The sequence below is a fragment of the Gadus morhua genome, chromosome 2, assembly GCF_902167405.1.
Source record: "Gadus morhua chromosome 2, gadMor3.0, whole genome shotgun sequence".
Taxonomy (NCBI): Eukaryota; Metazoa; Chordata; class Actinopteri; order Gadiformes; family Gadidae; genus Gadus; species Gadus morhua.
Genome location: NC_044049.1, coordinates 18421765 through 18442375, shown reverse-complemented (window position 1 = coordinate 18442375; position 20611 = coordinate 18421765). Strand labels below are relative to the sequence as shown.

Genomic DNA, 20611 nt, shown 5'->3' with positions numbered 1-20611 from the left:
CCATTTTGGAATCAGGTGTCGATTCTATAATATGTCCATGATCTGGCTGTTTCCCAAAGTGAAGGTTGCAGCCTTGCTAGGACGCGTCCTTGCTAGTCGCGTCCTATGGAGATGAGACTAGAGTGCTAGCTCGAGTGCTTCCTAGCGTTTGTAACGTTCAGACTTTGGAACGACTTGGTAGTGTGGAAGCGCTTCCGCTTTTTAATACTATGTGTCCGCTTGTAAACACATGTGCGCTTATGAATAAAACATGGCAGCAATCAAGCTGATCGATATTTATTTGACTTTTGTCTGTTATGAATGCGGTCATGTCTCCTTTGCATGGAGCCTCTTTGGGGAAGTCACAAAAGCTTTGTTGCGGTTGATAGAATCGTCTTTGTTAAAAGGAAAATCCATTCAATTTTTATAAAACTAAGTGAAATTGTCTGAGAACTTAATTCATGCATCACATTTACAGTACGGTTGATTACTATTATGCAGGGGGGAAAAGACAAAGAAAGAGATGATAAACATGTATTTATTTGGATATATTATTTAACTGATCTGATTAATTCATTCATATATGCCTACAATCTACCAGTGGTTTGAACACATAAGTATATCATATAAAATACAATTATATACGTTCATTAAAAATTACACACATTGCAAATGATCGGTTGTGCATTAATTTTACAACATTGGATAGTGGCACTATCCCTTCCACCGGTAAACAAATGTTTGCGCGCCACCCGGGGCACAAAAGCCTCCGTTTGCTGGGCTGACCATAAAAAAAACGATTCAACACAAACATAAATAGGTATACATAAATAATGTAATCTTGTGAGCGAGTAAATTTACATTGGTGACAGTGGTGTTTAACACCAGCTACGTCCATGCAAAATATAGCAACGTATCATTAAGTTGCAAAAACATTTGAAAAGTGGCACAGGTCTTTAGGCTTGATTATTTGCATTAACATGATGAATCTATAAAAAGCAATACGGCACTAATATTTCTGAAAACTAATATAACTTAATTTGAACATGTACTGCTCTGCCATTTTTAAGAACCCCCCCAGTGAACGCAGGGGATTGTGGGTAGTTTTGGCTCGTCTAGGATGCAGCGAGGCATCCTTGAAAAATCTCGGAATTCTCAAAAACAAAAGACGCAAAAATGGCGCGGCTTTCGAGTGTCCTCAACATTGGAACAGTGCATGTCGGGTTCTATGACGTAGCGTCCTTAAAAGGGCGGCCGTTGAGCATGCTTCCTTGACATTGGCCGTTTCTCAATTCCTAGCACGCGTACTACGGACTCGATGACTTGCAAGCACGTACTTGGCAAGTCCGTACTTCAAGCACAGACTTGCGAGCACGCAAGTACGTACCTGCAATTGGAACAGCAGCGGACTCGATGACGTCACCACCTCTGCTCGTCCGTTAACTTTGCTACGGCCTCATTTAGGCATGTACTACTGAACAATATAAACAAATGATATAAAACAAAATCCCAGCCTCTTTCATTTTCAAATAGTATGTAAATATTCTGAATGAATAAAAATTGAAAAGATATGCGTGTCCTGTCATGTGTATAAGCTATACACACACGACTTTATATATATTTATATATTATCTTATATTATTATTATTATTATATTATATAAATATATATATAAGTTAAGAGTAACTTAAGCTACAGTTGTGCGTCTTCTCCATATTGTCCGCCATCGTACTGCTGCGAGTGCGAAATGCATCCTGGGATTTATAGCGATTGCAAGCACACACGAGCCACCTCCGATGCATATGGCAAGCCATCCCCGCCAGAAAACGGCATCATTTAGACGCGTATCAACTTCATTACGCCGTAAAAAACGCCGTAAAATGTAGAAAGACGCCGTAAAATACGGCGTCATGCGCAAAAAAGCGCCGCTTTTTACGCCGCAATTGAGCCTTTCAAGAGCGCGCGTAAAAAGCGCAGTTTTGAACATCAAACCGCGCGTAAAATACGGCGCTTTTGTGCACATCACAACGCCGTAAAATACGGCGTTTCTCTAGTATGCTAATAATCTCCGCCCTTCTTTTCTCTCAGCCAATGCATTTGAAGTGTTTGCGCCCAATCGCTGAACAAGACAAGCAGACCAAATCAGTTCAACACAGATCTCCTCTCATTTGGCGTTAGTTGTAGCGTCATATTCATATAGATATATATATTAGTAAATGCAGTTTCAACGTTGTGATAACCGTGGGCCAATCGATAGAGACGCTTGCTATGTAGGGAAGAGGTTGTCGGATCGAATCCATTTATTGTCAGATTTGTGCTTTTGTCAGATGGTCACGCTTTTATGATCGCAATGCTTTTTAGTCCGCAAGCCAGACCACCTGTGTTATAAGTTCCAAATTCAGTGCCTTTTTAGTCAGCCAGCCAGATCATCTAGGTGTCTTGTTACACGCTTTATAAGTTAATTATATTTAAATTATTACAGCCATGGAGCCTTTATTTTCGCGTTGTTATCGTAACATCCTCTCTTGTTCAATCGATATAAATACACAGTGGAAAGGAGTGAGAGGGAGCCGTAGAGAGAGACACTGATGAACTGGGGAGCCATGCTCTAACAACGTTCAGAGGCTTGTAAACAGTCTACTGAGTCTGACACGGTGCTTAAATGGGCTCTGGAGACGCAGGAATGTTGTTGGATTCAACTATTTGTGCATGGAAGCAAAAAAATATCTCCCCATCAAGGCCAACAGCAGAGTAGCCTACGAAAAGAATAGACTGATATGAATGCTTCAAATATTAAAACCCGATTGATTAGGCCTATACCGACATAATATCAGTCCTAATCCTGAACGCACCGTGCGTACATTTTTCACGGCATTTTCCACCAGACAGACAGACAGACAGACAGACAGACAGACAGACAGACAGACAGACAGACAGACAGACACTTTATTTACCCAAAACTAACTTTCATAATCCAGCTGGTTACACTATACAAATAACTCTTACACAAATACAGACAGCCTATACAGTAGGCTAATACAGCGCCCACCTCAGCAAAAGGTAAAATGTAAAAAGAAGATATAAGCTACATTTAAAATACAGATGCTGTAGCCTACATAAAAATACAGATGCCACATGAAATATGAAAATAGGATGCAATGTATAAATATGCAAAACTAGGATATAACTAGGCTATAATGAGAATACTCGGTTACATCCGTGTATGGTTCGTTCTTTGAATATTCCGATTTAAAACAAAATCAGAAAAAACAATTAACAGGATTGTTTTTAGTTTTTTCTGATTTGGTTTTGAAACTGAAAAAGGGCAAAAAAGGAATAAACAAATAAACGGCATTTGTGTTTCTGTGTTTTGTGTGTTGGTTTTTTAAACCCGAAACAGAAAAACAAAAATAGATACATGCATAGTTATAGGCTACACCAGAAGGCAGAACGCAGCGAAGAAAAAAGAGCCAACCACCTTAACCAGCAATAGACTGTCTAATTATATTTAGCCTTAGTTATGGCCGCACTTGAACCTCATGGTGATTTTATTCGTGAACTAGGCTATTTGACACTGGAAAGACACACGACGCGATCAGTATACCGCTCTAAAGCAATCTAGTGCCCCGAAGTGCTCCGTTATGACGGTGAGGAGGTTCTGTGTGGAGCACAACCTTCAAAGAAGAATTCTAGTATCCGATTTAGTTTCAGATAGTCCACACGCAGACTAGTCGCCGAATCCCATGGGAAACAATAAAGCTGGCCATTGTAGAATGCGAGAGACTCGATGGAACGTTTGAAACGTCTTCATATGTATTTTTATTCATCTCATCTCATCTCATCTTCGTCCGCTTATCCGGGGTCGGGTCGCGGGGGGAGCAGCTCAAGCAGGGGGCTCCAGACTTCCCTTTCCCGGGCCACATTGACCAGCTCTGACGGGGGGATCCCGAGGCGTTCACAGGCCAGTGTTTAGATATAATCTCTCCACCTAGTCCTGGGTCTTCCCCGAGGTCCCCCCCTTCCCACTGGACGTGCCTGAAACACCTCCCAAGGAAGGCGCCCAGTGGGCATCCTTACCAGATACCCGAACCACCTCAGCTGACTCCTTTCCAAGTAAAGGAGCAGCGGCTCTAATCCGAGTTCCTCACGGATGGCTGAGCTTCTCAACCTATCCCTAAGGGAGACGCCAGCCACCCTTCTGAGAAAACTCATCTCAGCCGCTTGTACCCACGATCTCGTCCTTTCGGTCATCACCCAACCCTCATGACCATAGGTGAGGATAGCGGAACGAAGATCGACCGGTAGATCGAGAGCTTTGCCTTGCGGCTCAGCTCTCTTTTCGTAACAACGGTGCGGTAAAACGAACGCAATACCGCCCCCGCTGCTCCGATTCTCCAGCCAATCTCACTCTCCATAGTACCCTGACTCGCGAACAAGACCCCGAGGTACTTGAACTCCTTCACTTGGGCTAAGGACTAATTTCCTACCCGGAGTAAGCAATCCACCGGTTTCCTGCTAAGAGTCATGGCCTCAGATTTAGCGGTGCTGATCCTCATCCCAGCCGCCAGCCGATCCAGTGAGTGCTGAAGGTCACAGGCCGATGATGATCCAATGAGGACCACATCTTCTGCAAAAAGTAGTGACGAGATCCTCAGACCACCGGACTGCAACCCCTCCCCACCACGACTACGCCTCGATATCCTGTCCATGTATATCACAAACAGGATAGGTGACAAGGCGCAGCCCTGGCGGAGACCAGCACCCACTGAGAACGAAACTGACGAGGACGCGAATGTATTTTTATTTATTTTTTAAAACAACCTCTTGCCTACAGAGCAAGCGTCTCTATCGATTGGGCCACGGCCACGGTGACCACACTGTTGTAACTGAATTTACTAATATATATCTATATGACGCTACAACTAACAACAAATGAGAGGAGAACTCCTCAAAGCAGATCTGTGCTGGCTGAATTGATTTGGTCTGCTTCTCTTGTTCAGCGATTGGGCGCAAACACTTCCTGAGAGAAAAGAAGGAACGCCATATTTTACGGCGTTGTGATGTGCACAAAAGCGCCGTATTTTACGCGCGGTTTGATGTTCAAAACGGCGCTTTTTACGCGCACTCTTGAAAGGCTTAATTGCGGCGTAAAAAGCGGCGCTTTTTTGCGCCTGACGGTGTAAAATACAGCGTTTTTCTACATTTTACGGCGTTTTTTACGCCGTAATGAAGGTGATACGCGTCTAAATGATGCCGTTTTCTGGCAGGGATGGCTTGCCATAGATGCATGCTTGGTGAAACGGCGAGATCGAGCACGCATCAAGAACACTTCCGGGTTTTACGACAGTACTCGCTTGATGCGTGCTTCGAATTGGAACAGTGCTCGGGCAAGGACTGATGACGTTTCACGAGTCCACGAGCACACGAGCACGCACAAGTACGCGAATTGAGAAACGGCCAGTGTGTGGGCTCTGCATCTCCTCCTCCTTCTACAGAGGGAGGAGGCGTCACCTCGTGATGTCATTCCATGGACTAGTTCGGTGGGTGTGTGTGCTGAGAGCTCCGTGCGCCCCGGGACTCTCTAAATCGACGCCACTTCGACCTGGGCGGGACTTTACGTCCTACGTCACTCGCTATGGGTTTGCATGTGTGCGCGTAGCCGTTTGTCTCAGGGATCTGTGCACGAACTCCCTTGCACTACAGATTACGAGCGTCAGTGTCGCACGCGATGGAGGGTGGGTGACATTCCTACAGTCTGTGATGATAGGCTATATTTCTACAAATGACTTACTATTACTAGCGATTAACATGACGAAACAACACAAACTAAGCTACCATTAGACTATAGCCATACCAGATAACGCCATACCAGCTAACCCTAACTATTTCTATTAAACTCTGAACCATTTTGCAACAGGCAACTGTGTGTTGGTGCGTCTTATTGCTTCCCACGTCTGCGTCTGCATCTTTCCCACTCCTGGCTAATAGTTTCAGCTTTTGTACTGTATATCAGAAATGATCACCCTGTACCACACTGCTGACTTGTTGATGTTTTGTGAGCACTCACGCATTTCTCTAGGTATCTTAAGTTTCCTACTGGAGTCATCAAAACTTTGGAATTTGTTACTGTACGAAATATTGTGTTGCAAAAACACTTTGTGTCTTACCCTTAGCAGTAACATTTCTTCATAAACTACAAGTTACGCAAAATGGCATACAAACATCCAGTCCAATATGAAAGAAAAAAGCTAGCTTCATTAAGGAATCAAACCCCTTATCCCCGCGTTAATGAGTTGTTCTCTGACCACTAACCCATCAGGTCTTAGTACATGCGATTCAAGAGTTAACCACTTGACAATCTTTAAACTTCGGTTGCCTAGAAATTGTAAAGACAGTGATGTGTGTACATTGTGCGAGTATCCCTCACTCGCGATGTGTGTGCAGTCCAAAATGAAAGAAAAAACCTTGCATCATTAGGGAATCGAACCCCCAATCATCAGTTGGTCGTTGGTAACTGTAAACAAAGAGATCGCATTTTGTTTAACTGCTAACTAACAAACAGGTTTATGCGTTCACTGAACAAAGATTATGGAAATAAAAGACCACTTTTCCATCAGAAAAATCATCAGAACCGTTATTACCAACCCATAGACACTAAAGCCAAAACCTTTCTCACATGCACACCCATCGCGAGTGACGGCTATGCGCACACATGCACACCCATAGCGAGTGACGTAGGACGTAAAGTCCCGCCCAGGTCGAAGTGGCGTCGATTTAGAGAGTCCCCGTGCGCCCCGCAGCTCGGTAGGACCAACCACGACCCCTGGCGGTGAGGAAGAGAACCGTCCCCTAGTGGTGAGACGGAGGACCTAGCGGTGAGGCGCAGGAAAGACAATTTTGGTAGATTACATATAGAGACAACTTGGACCATGGTCAATTGTTAAAGAATCGATTAAATAAATGTATATATTTACAAACGCTGTTTTGTTATAATTGTGTGTCACCTTGACTACAGCGCATGCTCTGATAATCCCTTATCAATAGGATCATTATACTGCTGAAAAGTACACTCAGTTCAACCTGCATTTCAGGCAGCGGACAGAAGCAGAGAACCAGGAAAGGTTCAGGAATGGTTTTGGGGCCACGATCGGTTCAGGGGCCAGGAACGGTTCAGGTTCCCATGAACGGTTCAGGGGCCCAGGCCAGGACTTCATCAAAATGTAAGGCTGAGACACAAACAACATGACGGCGGTTCACAAACTGTCAGGTTGACCCCTGAACAACTCAATATTGAATAATTAAGTTATTTTACAGGGAAGAGAAGACAAAATCAGACCGCATAAGATTATGTGAAATGCTGTATCTTGCTATATGTATCTATAATATATGATATATAATGTTATACCACTAAATATGATATAGCACCAGTGTCGTGGAATCTATTAACGACTTATCTAATTCACTTCAACTAACTAAAAACATGAGGAATCGGGGAGTCCGGATCAAGTATTGACAGAGACTTTATTGCTACCCGTGAGCAGGCAACGATAAAGCCGAGTGAGGTTTGCAAAGACAATCCAGAATGATTCTCGTCCTGCTCCTTATATACCCAATCCTTACATATTATGAGGTCAGACTTGCATAAAATGCTGATTTGCATAGCACATTTTCCATCTCACAGCTTTGCCCTTGACCACTCATTAACCACAAATGTTGATCTACATAGCCTATTTTTCCAGGTCACAGCTTTACCCTCGAACATACATCAACCATTATGCATAAGGAACGATGGTGTGCATGTGAGCTTTACCCTTGAGAAAACACACAAGATAGGAACAGAGTGAACTTGCTCCCTGGCGCCATGTCAAACCTAACTTATAGGGGAGAGGTGATCAGCTACCTTCCACCACTAAAGTTTCTATATGTTTTATAGGCCTAATATTAATCATAGTTTACCATAAAATGTAGGGTTATTTTCTTCCATACCAGCTGGTGGGTTAATGTCATATATTTACATTACAATGTTCACATTGGTGCACCAACAGATAAAATAATAAGGGATTCTCTCCAGTAAACACGAGTCGTGACTCCGTTTCCATGAGATAAGAGTTTTAATACATTGTTAAAAATAAGACTATGACGCTGTTTAACCCTTTAACACCACACGTGTTGAAATGGAGTCCCTACACAAAACGTGTTCTTTGTGCTGTACAGAAACACACATCAAGCACACGACGCACATACCGCACGTCTGATGCACTACAGGGCGAGTGTGTCAGCTCCCACCTACACAAACCGCGCCGCAGCGCCCCCAAGGAGAGCGGCGGTACTGCACCACTCTGCGTCGCCCTCCGGGAGAGCAGTGGTACTGCTCCATAGCGCCCCCCAGGAGAAGGGCGGTATTGCGGCACTCCGCAGCGCCCCCCAGGAGAGCGGCGGAAAGTGCAGGTGAGAGTAAGCGATGGTCTCTTAAAAAACATGCATAGCTTTATACAATGAATGTTTCGTTAGAAAAAGAAATCGTCCAAATAAACGTTTCGTATGAATTTATGGTTTGCTTAAAATTCGTTTTTAACCATTATTTACAATCATGTAAACCTTTTTGGAACAAACCATAACCAACTTTTAGAGTCTTAATGTAGAAAGTTACATTCTGAACCAGCAATAGGCTCAATAAACAAACCAAAAATACCAAAAATAAATACTGGAATGGCAACATGATATTTGTGTCATTAAAAATTGGAATGAAATGGCAAACAAAACGGCGAACTCAAAGTAGGTGGTCCTGCTAAAGTAACTACAGACACTGCTGAAATACTGAGGACATTAAAGCCCCCCAGACAGGACAGACGCATTAAATGGCAAACGGGAGAAAAAGGCAATCAAAGAATAGAAGCAGGATTCAGTAAAAGGAGAGACTCTTTCTCCAACATTAACATTGAAACTATTTAAAAGTGCCAGACACAAAAAATGGAAATAAAGTTCCCTGCTAATCTTCCATGTTGACGACAAAAATAAGCATCCTTCAAATCGTCATAAACAAGATTTAGAAAATGTAAAGCCAAAAGGATCTTCTACTGACAATTCCTCCTTCTCCTTTTGTCCTGTCGCCAGTGGGCGGTTGACTCTTAAACAAATCTGAGGTCTGTTTCCTCACACAGTATTCCTCAGTATCACTCGTTAGTACAGGTTTCTAATAGCACAGGACTCTGAGCCTCAGGCCACTACAGCTACAGTTAAAGTGCAGACGGCGAGCAGAACGGAAGACTGACTAGGGGGGAGGGAGGAGGAGAGGAGGGGAGAGGAGGAGGAGGGAGGGGAGGAGAGGAGGAGAGGGAGAGGGAGGGAGGGGTGGGAGTGAGGGGAGTGAGTGTCAGAACGAGCAGGGGGGTTGGACGGAGATGGGTTTCAGAAGGTTCCTCATGCATTCCAGCGGTTCGACAAACGGTTCCTTTAATCCGCTTCCTTTTTTGGATCATGCCAGATCATTCTGGAGCAACCCGATCCTCAACCCCAGGATTTAGATTAGTTTCAAACTGTAGGACACACACACTTCCCTAATGCATAAAAATAATCCATGATGAGGAAACATTTCAGAAGAAAGAGAAAACCTGAATCTTCATTTGATCTCTTTGTCAGACGACTGGCTGCTGTAGCATACGACAGTAAACAAGAAGCTTAAAACATGATCCCCCTTGACGGATCCCCTGGACGGATCCCCCCCGACGTCAGACTGGGGTCCTGACACAACACCACCCGTAGAAAGCACGTTTGTATAAAAGTACTGGTCTACTCTGGGATAACCATGGAACAGAATGAGCAGATGAGGAGGGTCTGACACAGTGACGACCCTCAGTCCCGGACCCTCAGTCCCGGACCCTCAGTCCCGGCCGGCCGCGACCTGCCACACGATGAGGTGGCTCCGCTCTGTCTTGGGGGCGCTGGCCGTCTGTCCGTCCGCTGGTTCAAGCAGGCCGTCCAGCTCGCTGCCCTCGTCCCCTGAGGAGCAGAATCGGCCTCAGACAGGCTCTAGTACAGGGGTCACCAACACAATGCCCGCAGGCACCACGGCGCCCGCAAGGACCACATGAGGCGCCCGCAGGCCTGTTCTAAAAATAGCACAACTCATTCTTGAACAACTCTTTCCCACCTTTTTTAAGTCATTGTTGATAATTATTGTGAGAAATCATTAACATGACTTCATTAATCAACATGTCTTCACATAGATGAGTATCATTGATAGTAATATATAACTAAAGGCAAACTGAGCAAATTTGTTATTTCAGAAGAGTGTATAGAACTGGGTGCCCTTAGTATGACTCAGTACCAGAGGCGCCGCATCCCATTAGGCATACCAGGCAACTGCCTGGGGCCCCGCAATTGTTTTGGGGCCCCGGGCCACGGGGGGGGCCCCCTAGAGCCAAAAAAAATAAATAAAAATAAATCCCCCCCCCCCCCCCCCCCTCAACAATCGCTCCCCCCCCTCCCCCCGTCAACAATCGCTCCACCCCCCACCCCCCCCCCCGTCAACAATCCTCTGCCTAGGGTCCCCACACTAGCTAGAATCGCCCCTGCTCAGTACCCATGAAGTAGCTCTCAGGTTCAAAAAGGTTGGTGACCCCTGCTCTAATGGAACCTAGAACTGGCCTCAGACAAGCTCTGGTGGAACCTAGAACCGGCCTCAGACAGGCTCTAGTGCAGGCATCTCCAAACGGCGGACCGCGGTCCGGGTCTGGACCAAGTGACGGTCCTATCCGGACCCATGACCAATTTAAAATAATACGATTTTTATGATTTCACTATACAAAGCATGATTACGTTAGTAAAATCATTTCTCACTGAAATACAAATTGAAAGGCAGAATAGTCTGTAGTGCAGAATAAAAACAGCAAAAAGCAATGATCTACACAGAGCGAAGATCATGCACTCACTGAACTCCCCCCCTCCCTCCGTCTGTCACGGCATGTGCGTGATAGTGTCACTCAGAAAACAGACATTTTAAAGATGAATGGGCTGACCAATACTTGTTCATTCTCCCGCAAGGCGGTACAAAACCTTTGTTGTGTCTTTCATGTGTTGAAACCGTGGCGCTGATAAAAAGGGGGAATATTAAGCGGCGTTACGAATCCAAACACAGATCCCTCGAGGAAAAGTATCCCCAGAAGTCAGAAGTAAGAGCGTGGAAAATATCCGAGCTGAGAGCTCAGTATGAGAGGTCTACGCGTGTCTTCACACACTCATTTACAGGCCAGCAACGTGCAAATGAATGCTCACTTAAGATTGGATGGATTTTGGGGCAGCATAAAAAAAAAATCAGTGACACGACTGTTGTGAATGAGTGCTTGAATGCCGCTGTCGAGACGTTACTTGAAGGTAAACAAAGGGATGAATTGTGTGAAAAAATAAAGCAAATCCCAATGCGAGGTGCAACGACAACCAGAAAATCTGAAATGTCATCAGATGACGCAGCTTCATGCGGCTGTTCAGAGTGCCCCATCCTTAGCCATTGATGAGTCTTCAGATGTAACGGACAATGCCCAGCTTTTGGTTTATGTGCGATTGTTTCAAGACAAGAAAGAGATCTGTGAGGACCTGTTGGGTCTAACACCACTTGAGACAATGTTTTGCTTACTTGAAATGAAGACCTAATGCTCTTTTTGTGTTTATTTGAAATGTAGGTCTGGTGTACCTGATTTGCTTACTTGAAATGTAGGCCTAATGCACTTTGTGTTTATTTGAAGTGTAGGCCTAGTGTTCCTGTTCTGCTTAGTTCACATGAAGGCCTTATGCACTTTTAATGTTTACTTGAATTGCAGGCCTAATGTACCCGTTTTGTTTACTTGAAATGTTAATATGCGTTACTTTGTCTTACAAGTTTTTCATGGTTAAAAGTAAGCTATTTGGAAATTGAAAATAAATACATCTGAAATGATATGGTAATATGCCGTGTTGATTGTATTTGACAAAAGAAGGCTATTAGGACGTGGTGGGTTCGGACCTTTCTTGGAAGGAATTTTTAGTAACTGGACCTTGTTCAATTTTAATTGAAGACCCCTGCTCTAGTGGAATCTAGAACCAGCCTCAGATGGACTCTAGTGGAACCTAGAACCGGCCTCAGACGAGCTCTAGTGGAACCTAGAACCAAGAGCCTCAGCTAACCACTGTAGCTTCTCTCATAGAGCTGACTAACTAGTCACTCAGTGGGTAACTCCTTGCTATGAGGAACTCGTTTTAATTAGTTACCCTTTTCTTAAATAGCTAATGACATTTAAACGTCATAGGGCAAGAGTTGAGAAGGCAAAGAGAGAGAGAGTACTAGTACTGAACTAAACAAACTAAAGGAGGTCCCTTGCCTCTCTGATCTTCTTCCTATGGTTCTCTGCCATTGGTTGTTGCATATATGTGATTGACAGGCAAGATGTATTAACTGAACCAATCAGGAAAGAGATGCCCTGATTTGCCAGAAACAAGCCAGGAGTGGAGTGTTTCAAAGAGGGAGGAGCCTCTACTCAGAATATTCTCACAGCTTAATTCGCTCTCTCATAAATGATGGACTGCGATGGCATTTTAACTAATTATACTCTAATGAAAGCTCTTAAATCGTACCTACAGCTCCTTAACTCGCTTCTCTGTCCCGCATGTTGACTAATGGAGAGTCAACCAGGTAACTAGTGTAGTGTGGGCTGTTGACTAATGAATAGTTAACTAGGTAACTAGTGTTAGTTAGGTCTGTGGACTAATGAAGAGTTAACCACGTAACTAGTGTAAGTTAGGGCTGATGACTAATGGAGAGTCAACCAGGTAACTAGTGTAGTTGGGGCTGTTGACTAATGAATAGTTAACTAGGTAACTAGTGTTAGTTAGGTCTGTGGACTAATGAAGAGTTAACCACGTAACTAGTGTAAGTTAGGGCTGATGACTAATGCAGAGTTAACCAGGTAACTAGTGCTAGTTGGGGCTGTTGACTTACTGTGCGTTCACACCAAACGTGACATTTGTCGCCCGTTCGCGTTGTTGCCGAAGTTTTGTTGCGCCACAAATCATAATTTGTCACTGTGCAAGTTTTGTCAGGTGAATTTGTCGCGCCACAACTTTTGGCCGCCAACGGTGCTTCATGCCAATTCATTCTCAACCACGGCCGAGATAACCACCATTGCATGCCTTTACCTTCTGTGGAAGAGGGAGAGACGTCGGAGAACCCGACGCAGTCTATTCATAATATTGTAATGACCAAGGAAGAGGCAGTGATTGAAGTATTGATTAGACAGAGATTTATTAGATAGGCCTACCTAATAAACCGTTGGAACACACAAGACCGGAAACCATAGCAACGCTGGTAAACACACCCCGAAAAACCCAATCCCTATGAGAGCCCCCCGCGCTACGGCCATCCGGAGGCACACAGAGCTTTTGGTCGTGATATTATCTATTAAATGATATTATATTATATACTATTGTATATAGAGCTCCGGGAGTCGCAAACGGCAACAATCACTTTCTCCTCCATGCTCCACGTTCACTTTGTATGGGATCTTGTCACCCCGTCGCGTTTGGTGTGAACGCACAGTAATGAAAAATGAACCAGGTAACTAGTGTTAGTAAAGGCTGTTGACTAATGAAGAGTTAACCAGATAACTAGGGGTAGGGCTCACCCATCCTGAAGTCGATGTAGCCCTCCCCCCCGCTCATCACCAGGAAGCTTCGCGGCTCGGGGGCATCTGACGACTCGGAGGGGGGGTCGTCAGAGCCCGAGTCGGCCCCGCCCTGAGGGGGCACGGCCTGGCCTGGGGGGGCACAGCGGGTTAGAGAGCACACACACACACACACACACACACACACACACACACACACACACACACACACACACACACACACACACACACACACACATACATCTGGAGACAGAACACACACATACATCTGGAGACAGAACACACACACACATCTGGAGACAGAACACACACACACAGTCACACACACCTGGAGACAGATCCCCCACAGAACACACAGACGTAGACCACCGGAACAGATGAAGACATGAATCGGTACCGGGCACGGAGACGAAGAACTTGACGGCGTCGCGGTGTCCGTGGAAACAGAGCTGGGCGTGGGCCATGGAGCAGTACGGGACGGCCGGCCCGCCCTCCCCCCCCTCATCCCCCAGCATGCGCACCGCCCCCCCGGGCCGCTGGGCCCCCCCAGGCCGCTGGGCCCCCAGGCCCGCTGTCTGACCGGCTGAACACAGAAACACATGAGGTCATGGCATGGAGGGTGATGGCTGGGAGTTAGCATATAAAGGACATGTCTGATGGCTGCATTTAAAGTGAGTGTATGATGTTTGGATGTACAGGAAGTGAGGGTTGTGTGTGTGTCTGTGTGTGTGTGCCTGTGTGCCTGTGTGTGTGTGTGTGTGTGTGTGTGTGTGTGTGTGTATGCGTGAGTGTGTGTGCCTGCGTGTGTGTGTGCCTGTGTGTGTGTTACCCTCCGACAGGGGGATGGAGACGATGACCCCGTTCCCAGTGCCGACCCACAGCCGGCCGCAGGAGACCATGAGGGCCGTGATCCTCACGAAGGAGAAGCCCAGCTTACCGGTCCCTACACACACACACACGCACACGCACATGCACATGCACGAGCACGAGCACGAGCACGCACACACACACACACACACACACACACACACACACACACACACACACACACACACACACACACACACACACACACACACACAAGTTTAGACCCCAGAGAAGAGAGAATCCAAGACAATATCCACCTACACCTGATACTGGAACAGAAGACTGTCTGATATTACATTTATATCTTAGGTTTAGGATTGTTCACTGAGCTGGATTTCATTGATCAGAGTGTGAGTATTGACACTGGGCTTTTATTACCCAGCATCTTGCTGACGTAGGGCTCTATGTCCACGTCCTGGAGGTGCTGGTGGGTCAGGGCGTGGAAGAGCCGCAGGGTGGAGTCCAGGCGGATGGAGACCCAGACCCCGTCGCCCAGCCAGGCCAGCTGCCGCACCTGGCTCTCCTTACGGGGGTGGGCGTCCAGAACCTTCTGCTCCCGGAGAGACACACACATACACCACCGCACGATGGCTCATCACCCTCACACTGACTCACCACTGCACGACGCCTCATCACCCTCACACTGACTCACCACCGCATATTCACCCTCACACTGACTCACCACCGCATATTCACCCTCACACTGACTCACGCCGAACAACGGGGTGACCTGGAGTCCCAGGTCATGTGACCTGGTGTCCCGGGTCATGTGACCTGGGGTCCCCCGGGTCATGTGACCTCGTGTCTCCCGGGTCATGTGACCTGGGGTCCCGGGTCATGTGACTTGGGGTCCTGTGACCTGCGGTCCCGGGTAATGTGACTGGGGGCCCGGGTCATGGGACCTGGGGTCCCGGGTCATGTGACTGGGGGCCCAGGTCATATTACTTGGGGCCCGGGTCATGTGACTGAGGGTCCGGGTCATGTGACCTAGTGTCCCCCGGGTCATTTGACTGGGGGCTGGGTCATGGGACTGGGGGCCCGGGTCATGTGACTGTGGGCCCGGGTCATGTGACTGGGAGCCTTGGTCATGGGACCTGGGGTCCCCCGGGTGATGTGACTGGGGTCCCCGGGTCATGTGACGGGGGTCCTGGGTCATGTGATCTGGGGGCCTACCTCTATCTTCATGGCGTTGGGCTGGATGACGTAGATCTTGTTGCGGTAGCCGCACCACACCTTGTCCTGCACCACGGCCATGCAGCGGATGGAGTGGTGCGGCCGGCCCAGGTCCAGCAGGTGGTAATTGGTCAGGTCCCACTGCCCGTCTGGGGAGGAGAGACAGGGGTGAGGAACAGGGGGGGCTAGGGTCCCACTGCCCGTCTGGGGGGGAGACACAGGGGTGAGGAACGGGGGGGGCTAGGGTCCCACTGCCCGTCTTGGGGGGGGAGACAAAGGGGTGAGGACGAGAGGCAGTAGCACTCCCCAGCCCCTCTGGGATCCAACAGAACAGGCTAGCAGCTAACAGGCTAACAGGGTACCAGACTAACAGGCTAGCAGGCTAACAGGCTAGCAAGCTAACAGGCTAGCAGGCTAATAGGCAAGCAGGCTAACAGGCTAGTAGCTAACACTCACCAGCCCCCCTGTGGAAGATGGCCAGCGTCCCATCAGCCAGCGCCACCAGCACCCTGCCTCTCACATGGCTGGAACAGAAAGACACCCTCACTCTGCTGGTCACCTCATGGTAACATGTGTCTGTGTGTCTGTCTATTCATGTATTCATGTGTTCATGTGTCCGGGTGTCAGGGTGTCTGTGTATTCATGTTTCCGTGTGACAGGGTATTCATGTGTTCATGTATTCATTCGTCCGTGTGTCTGTGTATTCATTTGTCCGTGTATTTATGTATTCATTTGTCCGTGTGTCCGTGTATTCATGTGTTCATGTATTCCTGTGTCCGTGTATTCTTGTGTTCATGTGTCAGGGTGAGGGTCTTACACGATGTTGAGGATGGAGTCCTTCAGCTTGATGGCGTGGAGACACTTCCTCCAGCGAGCCACTGCCGAGTGGACGTAGAGGCTGGAGGAGAGGACACACCAGGTCAACTCAGGTCTAACCCTAACCCTTCAGAGGAAATGGGACTAACCTCCCTAGATGCCCATCTAGTGGCCCTCTAGTGCCCTCCCTCACCATCCGTTCTGGGCCCCCAGCCACATGGTGGGCAGGGAACTGCTCATTCGCAGCACCTCTCCCTCTGATTGGTCCTCAGACTGGGGCGTGGCTCCGTCCGGCTCCCTGGAGATCAACACACACACACATACACACACATGGTCAGAGCATAACACACGCCCGGCTAAACACACAAACACGCAACCTTACACACACACACACACACACACCAAGCCATCATCACACACACACCCAGCCCAACACACACACCCAGCCAAACACACACAACCAGCCAAACACACACAACCAGCCAAACACCAGCCTCCCCCGTGATACCTGTCAAGAATCACATTGGACTTAATTCTCCACGTGCACTTTATTATCTAGTATGTATCTCATCACCCATTGCATTGATTGTCCTGTTATGTCTTGTTAGCACTGTCCTGACCTGTTGCAATATATTTGTTGAAACACACACACTGGACCGCTGAGACAAATCCCTCCTATGTTAGCATAAATGGCATTAAATGCTTCTGATTCCTAGACGCACACACATCTAGCCCTACACAGACACCCAGCCAAACACACACACCCAGCAAAACATACACACACAGCCCCACTCACACCCAGCCAAACACGCACACATCCAGCCCAACACACACACACACACACAGCCCAACACACACACACACGAAGCCCCACACACAACCAGCCCTACACACACACACACAGCCCCACACACACCCAGCCCTACACACACACAGCCCAACACACACACAGCCCTACACACCACACACACCCAACACTACACACACACACACACACAGCCCCACACACACCCAGCCCTACACTCACACACACAGACACACAGCCCCACACACACCCAGCCCTACACACAAACACACTCACAGCCAAACACAAACACCCAGCCCAACACACACACCCAGAACCCCCCCCCCCCCCCACCTCTCAGTGCGGGCCCTGGGGCCCTCTGCGGGCCCCACGCCCAGCGGGTCGGTGAACACGTGCTCGGTGTAGGTCTGGCTCTGGGCGGGCCCCGGGGCCCCCTCCTCCTGGCCCTCTTCCTCGCCCGCGTTGGCCTCGGTGGCCTCGGTGGCCTCCTCCGCCGTGGGGACCCCCCCGTCCTCCTGGGGGGCTTCGTCCTCCGCGGGGGGCCCCTCCTCCAGGGGGCTGCCCTCCCTGGACAGCGGCACTGTTGGGGGGGAGACAGTTCAGGGGCCGGCCTACAGGAGGCCCGTAGAGTCAACACACCCGCCTCCACCCCGGAGGCCCAGACCGACCCAAAGACCCCCAAAGACCCCCTAGATAAACACAAGGACCCGGGGCCTACCTGTGTCTGGGGGCCCAAGGGCCCCGGGGTGCCCTGGGGGGCGCTCCCCAGTGGAGACGCGGGCGCTGGCAGTCTGGGGCACGGCGGTGGTGCCCTCGGGGGCCGGGGGCCCGTCGCTGCCCGCTGAGCCCACGCTGCCCGCCAGAGAGGCCTGGTCCCCCCCCCCCTCGGGGTCCAGGGAGGGCTCCTGGCCCGCAGAGAAGTCCGTCTCCAGAACGCCTAGGGGTCAGAGGTCAAGGTCAGAACGCATGGGGGTCAGAGGTCAAGGTCAGACTCCAGCCAGGGACACCACAACACCTGTTGAAGAGGAACAGAGGAACGGTTCAGAAGAACGGTTCACCGCAACACCACGGTGAAGAGGAACAGTTCAGAAGAATGGTTCACCACAACACCACGGTGAAGAGCAATGGCTCAGTTGAACGGTTCAGGTGAACGGTTCACTCCATCTGCCAACCCATCTATGGGTGCCTGCCTTCTATAGAGAGTATAAAGAGACAATAAAGCTGCTTTCACACCGCCGCGCGGCAACTCGCCGCCCCCATTCATTTCAATGAGGGAAGGGCGGCAGAGGGGAGGCGGTTACAAAAGCGGCTGTAAACCAAGAAGCGGTTGCCGCCCACGTGAACGTGCACATATTTTGCCCTACCGCTCAGCTTTCCCCGTGTTGAAACTTTCGGCAGCAGCAGCAGCAACAGCCGCTTTAGAAAAACACCTGGCCGTTCTCACCGCCGCGCTGAACCCTCCGAGGAGCGAGGTGGTTATAAGGGCGGTTGCCGCACACGGTGTGCAAGGCTGCAGTATATTAATGTGCTCTTCATATTCAGATGAGGGTGCTGACCGGGCACGCTGGCGATGCAGAGCACGTGGGTATTGCAGGCGTAGAAGCTGTCCAGCTGCTCCGAGGGCAGCGAGGCGTCCAGCACCAGCACCTTGGTGGAGGAGTGGGTGCTGATACACAACCACACCCTGCTGCTCCTTACCCCCACCTCCTCCTGGGGCTCCCCCCCCTCCTGCTCCTACAGCCGGGAGAGAGAGGAGGTTAGAGAGGAGCAGAGAGAGTAGGAGAGTGAGGAGGAGGGAGAGGAGAGGGAGGAGAGAGAGGAGAATAGAGTGGAGCAGGAGGGGAGGAGAGTGAGGAGGAGGGAGAGGAGAGGGAGGAGAGAGAGGAGGTTAAAGAGGAGGAGAGAGAGGAGGAGAGAGGAGAGGCGGAGAGAGAGGAGGAGAGGAGGGGAGAGAGGGGAGATTTGAGGAGGATGGAAGGACCATGGACAGGGAGTGAGGCCAAACCATGACATCTCTTCCAGCTTTCAGTCCTCTCTCATCATTACTTCAACAGACGCAGACGCGAGCACATACACACGCACACAAACACACACACACCTTGTCGTGCTCCAACTGGTCAAGGCTGCTCTGGGAGCCGGTCGGCCCCTCCACCAGGGTGGGGGTCGGGCCCCCCGACAGGTTGACCCCCGCGGCGCACCACAGCTGGGGACAAAGCGGCAGAGCGTGAGACTCCTACTCACCCACTCAACGAGTTACCCACTCACCCAGACTGGACCTTCACTCACCAAGTCACTCAGTCTGGTCCTTCACTCACCCAGTCACCCAGTCTGTTCCTTCACTCACCCAGTCACCCAGTCTTGTTCTTCACTCACACAGTCACCCAGTCTGGTCCTTCATTCACCCACTCACCTATTCACCCAGTTACCCAGTCTGCTTCATCACTCAGCCAGTCACCCAGTCTGGTCCTTCACTCACCCAGTCACCTATTCACCCAGTGTGGTTCCTCCCCCTCTCTGCTCTTCTCTAACGATGAGGGCGTGTGAAGACCTTTAAGAACGTAACTGATCACGGCTATGGGAATACACCTGACTGGAGGGGTACTGCCATGCTCAACGGATGGCGGCGCCACTGCTCCACCCAGGGTTTAGGAGGTGCTTCCCCCAAGGTTAACCCACACTGAACTGAGCCGCCTCTTGACTAGCTCAACTAGACAGAGAGATCTGTTCCCCTCACTGAATCATCCCCAATGGTTCTATAACTGCCTTCTGCAGTTATACTTAACTTACTGATGAGCCTCATCAATATACAAGGCTCTGGATGAGAATGTAAAGAGTGCGTACCTTCATAGAAGCATCCTTCTGATCCAGAGGCCTCAGGTAGATGGGCACTGGGAGATTCATCTTGTTCTCCGTCTGACCCCCATCAGACACCTGCTGACACACACACACACACACACAATGAGGAAACATAGATCACACACGATAAATAAATGTAACATCATAAGTCCCTCAGTCTGTCTGCTACTCCTCTCGCCCCCATCCGGGGGGTCTGGATCCTCTCCAGGGAGGCTGTTCTCACCCTCTCCCCTCTCCAGGGGTCTCACCCCTCAACTCTCCCCTCCCCAGGGTGTCTCCCCCCCCCCTCCCCCGGGGTCTGACCTTGGCCTTGCCCGGGAGGCTCCAGCCGTGGGCGGTGACGCGGCCGTCCTCCCCCCTTCTCTCCTCCCGCTGCATGTGGGCCTTGACCTGCCGGTACTGGGCCCTCTTCTGCTCTTTACGGGACGGGGAGCTGCACGGGTCAATCCTGGAGACAGCACAG

The 20611-nt window shown here is 49.2% G+C and overlaps 1 protein-coding gene across 8 annotated transcripts in view; it reads right to left on the bottom strand.

The window, feature by feature from the left end:
• Window positions 1-8071: 8071 nt before the first annotated feature.
• The window catches only part of spag9a (sperm associated antigen 9a), a 34294-nt gene continuing 21754 nt past the window's right edge, over window positions 8072-20611 (bottom strand). For 5 of the 8 annotated variants that reach the window (XM_030337471.1, XM_030337484.1, XM_030337478.1 and 2 more), the window contains 15 exons: window positions 20452-20596; window positions 20134-20223; window positions 19391-19495; window positions 18849-19026; window positions 18011-18229; window positions 17626-17872; window positions 16681-16785; window positions 16489-16569; window positions 16128-16195; window positions 15672-15820; window positions 14877-15048; window positions 14461-14574; window positions 13960-14214; window positions 13632-13763; window positions 8072-9978 (listed from right to left, as the gene is read on the bottom strand). In XM_030337471.1, the coding sequence (XP_030193331.1) occupies window positions 9860-9978; window positions 13632-13763; window positions 13960-14214; window positions 14461-14574; window positions 14877-15048; window positions 15672-15820; window positions 16128-16195; window positions 16489-16569; window positions 16681-16785; window positions 17626-17872; window positions 18011-18229; window positions 18849-19026; window positions 19391-19495; window positions 20134-20223; window positions 20452-20596 (2179 nt within the window). In that variant the 3' untranslated portion in view covers window positions 8072-9859. The remainder of the gene's footprint in view (window positions 9979-13631; window positions 13764-13959; window positions 14215-14460; window positions 14575-14876; window positions 15049-15671; window positions 15821-16127; window positions 16196-16488; window positions 16570-16680; window positions 16786-17625; window positions 17873-18010; window positions 18230-18848; window positions 19027-19390; window positions 19496-20133; window positions 20224-20451; window positions 20597-20611) is intronic. The other 3 variants (XM_030337503.1, XM_030337520.1, XM_030337528.1) reach the window with 1 other exon arrangement.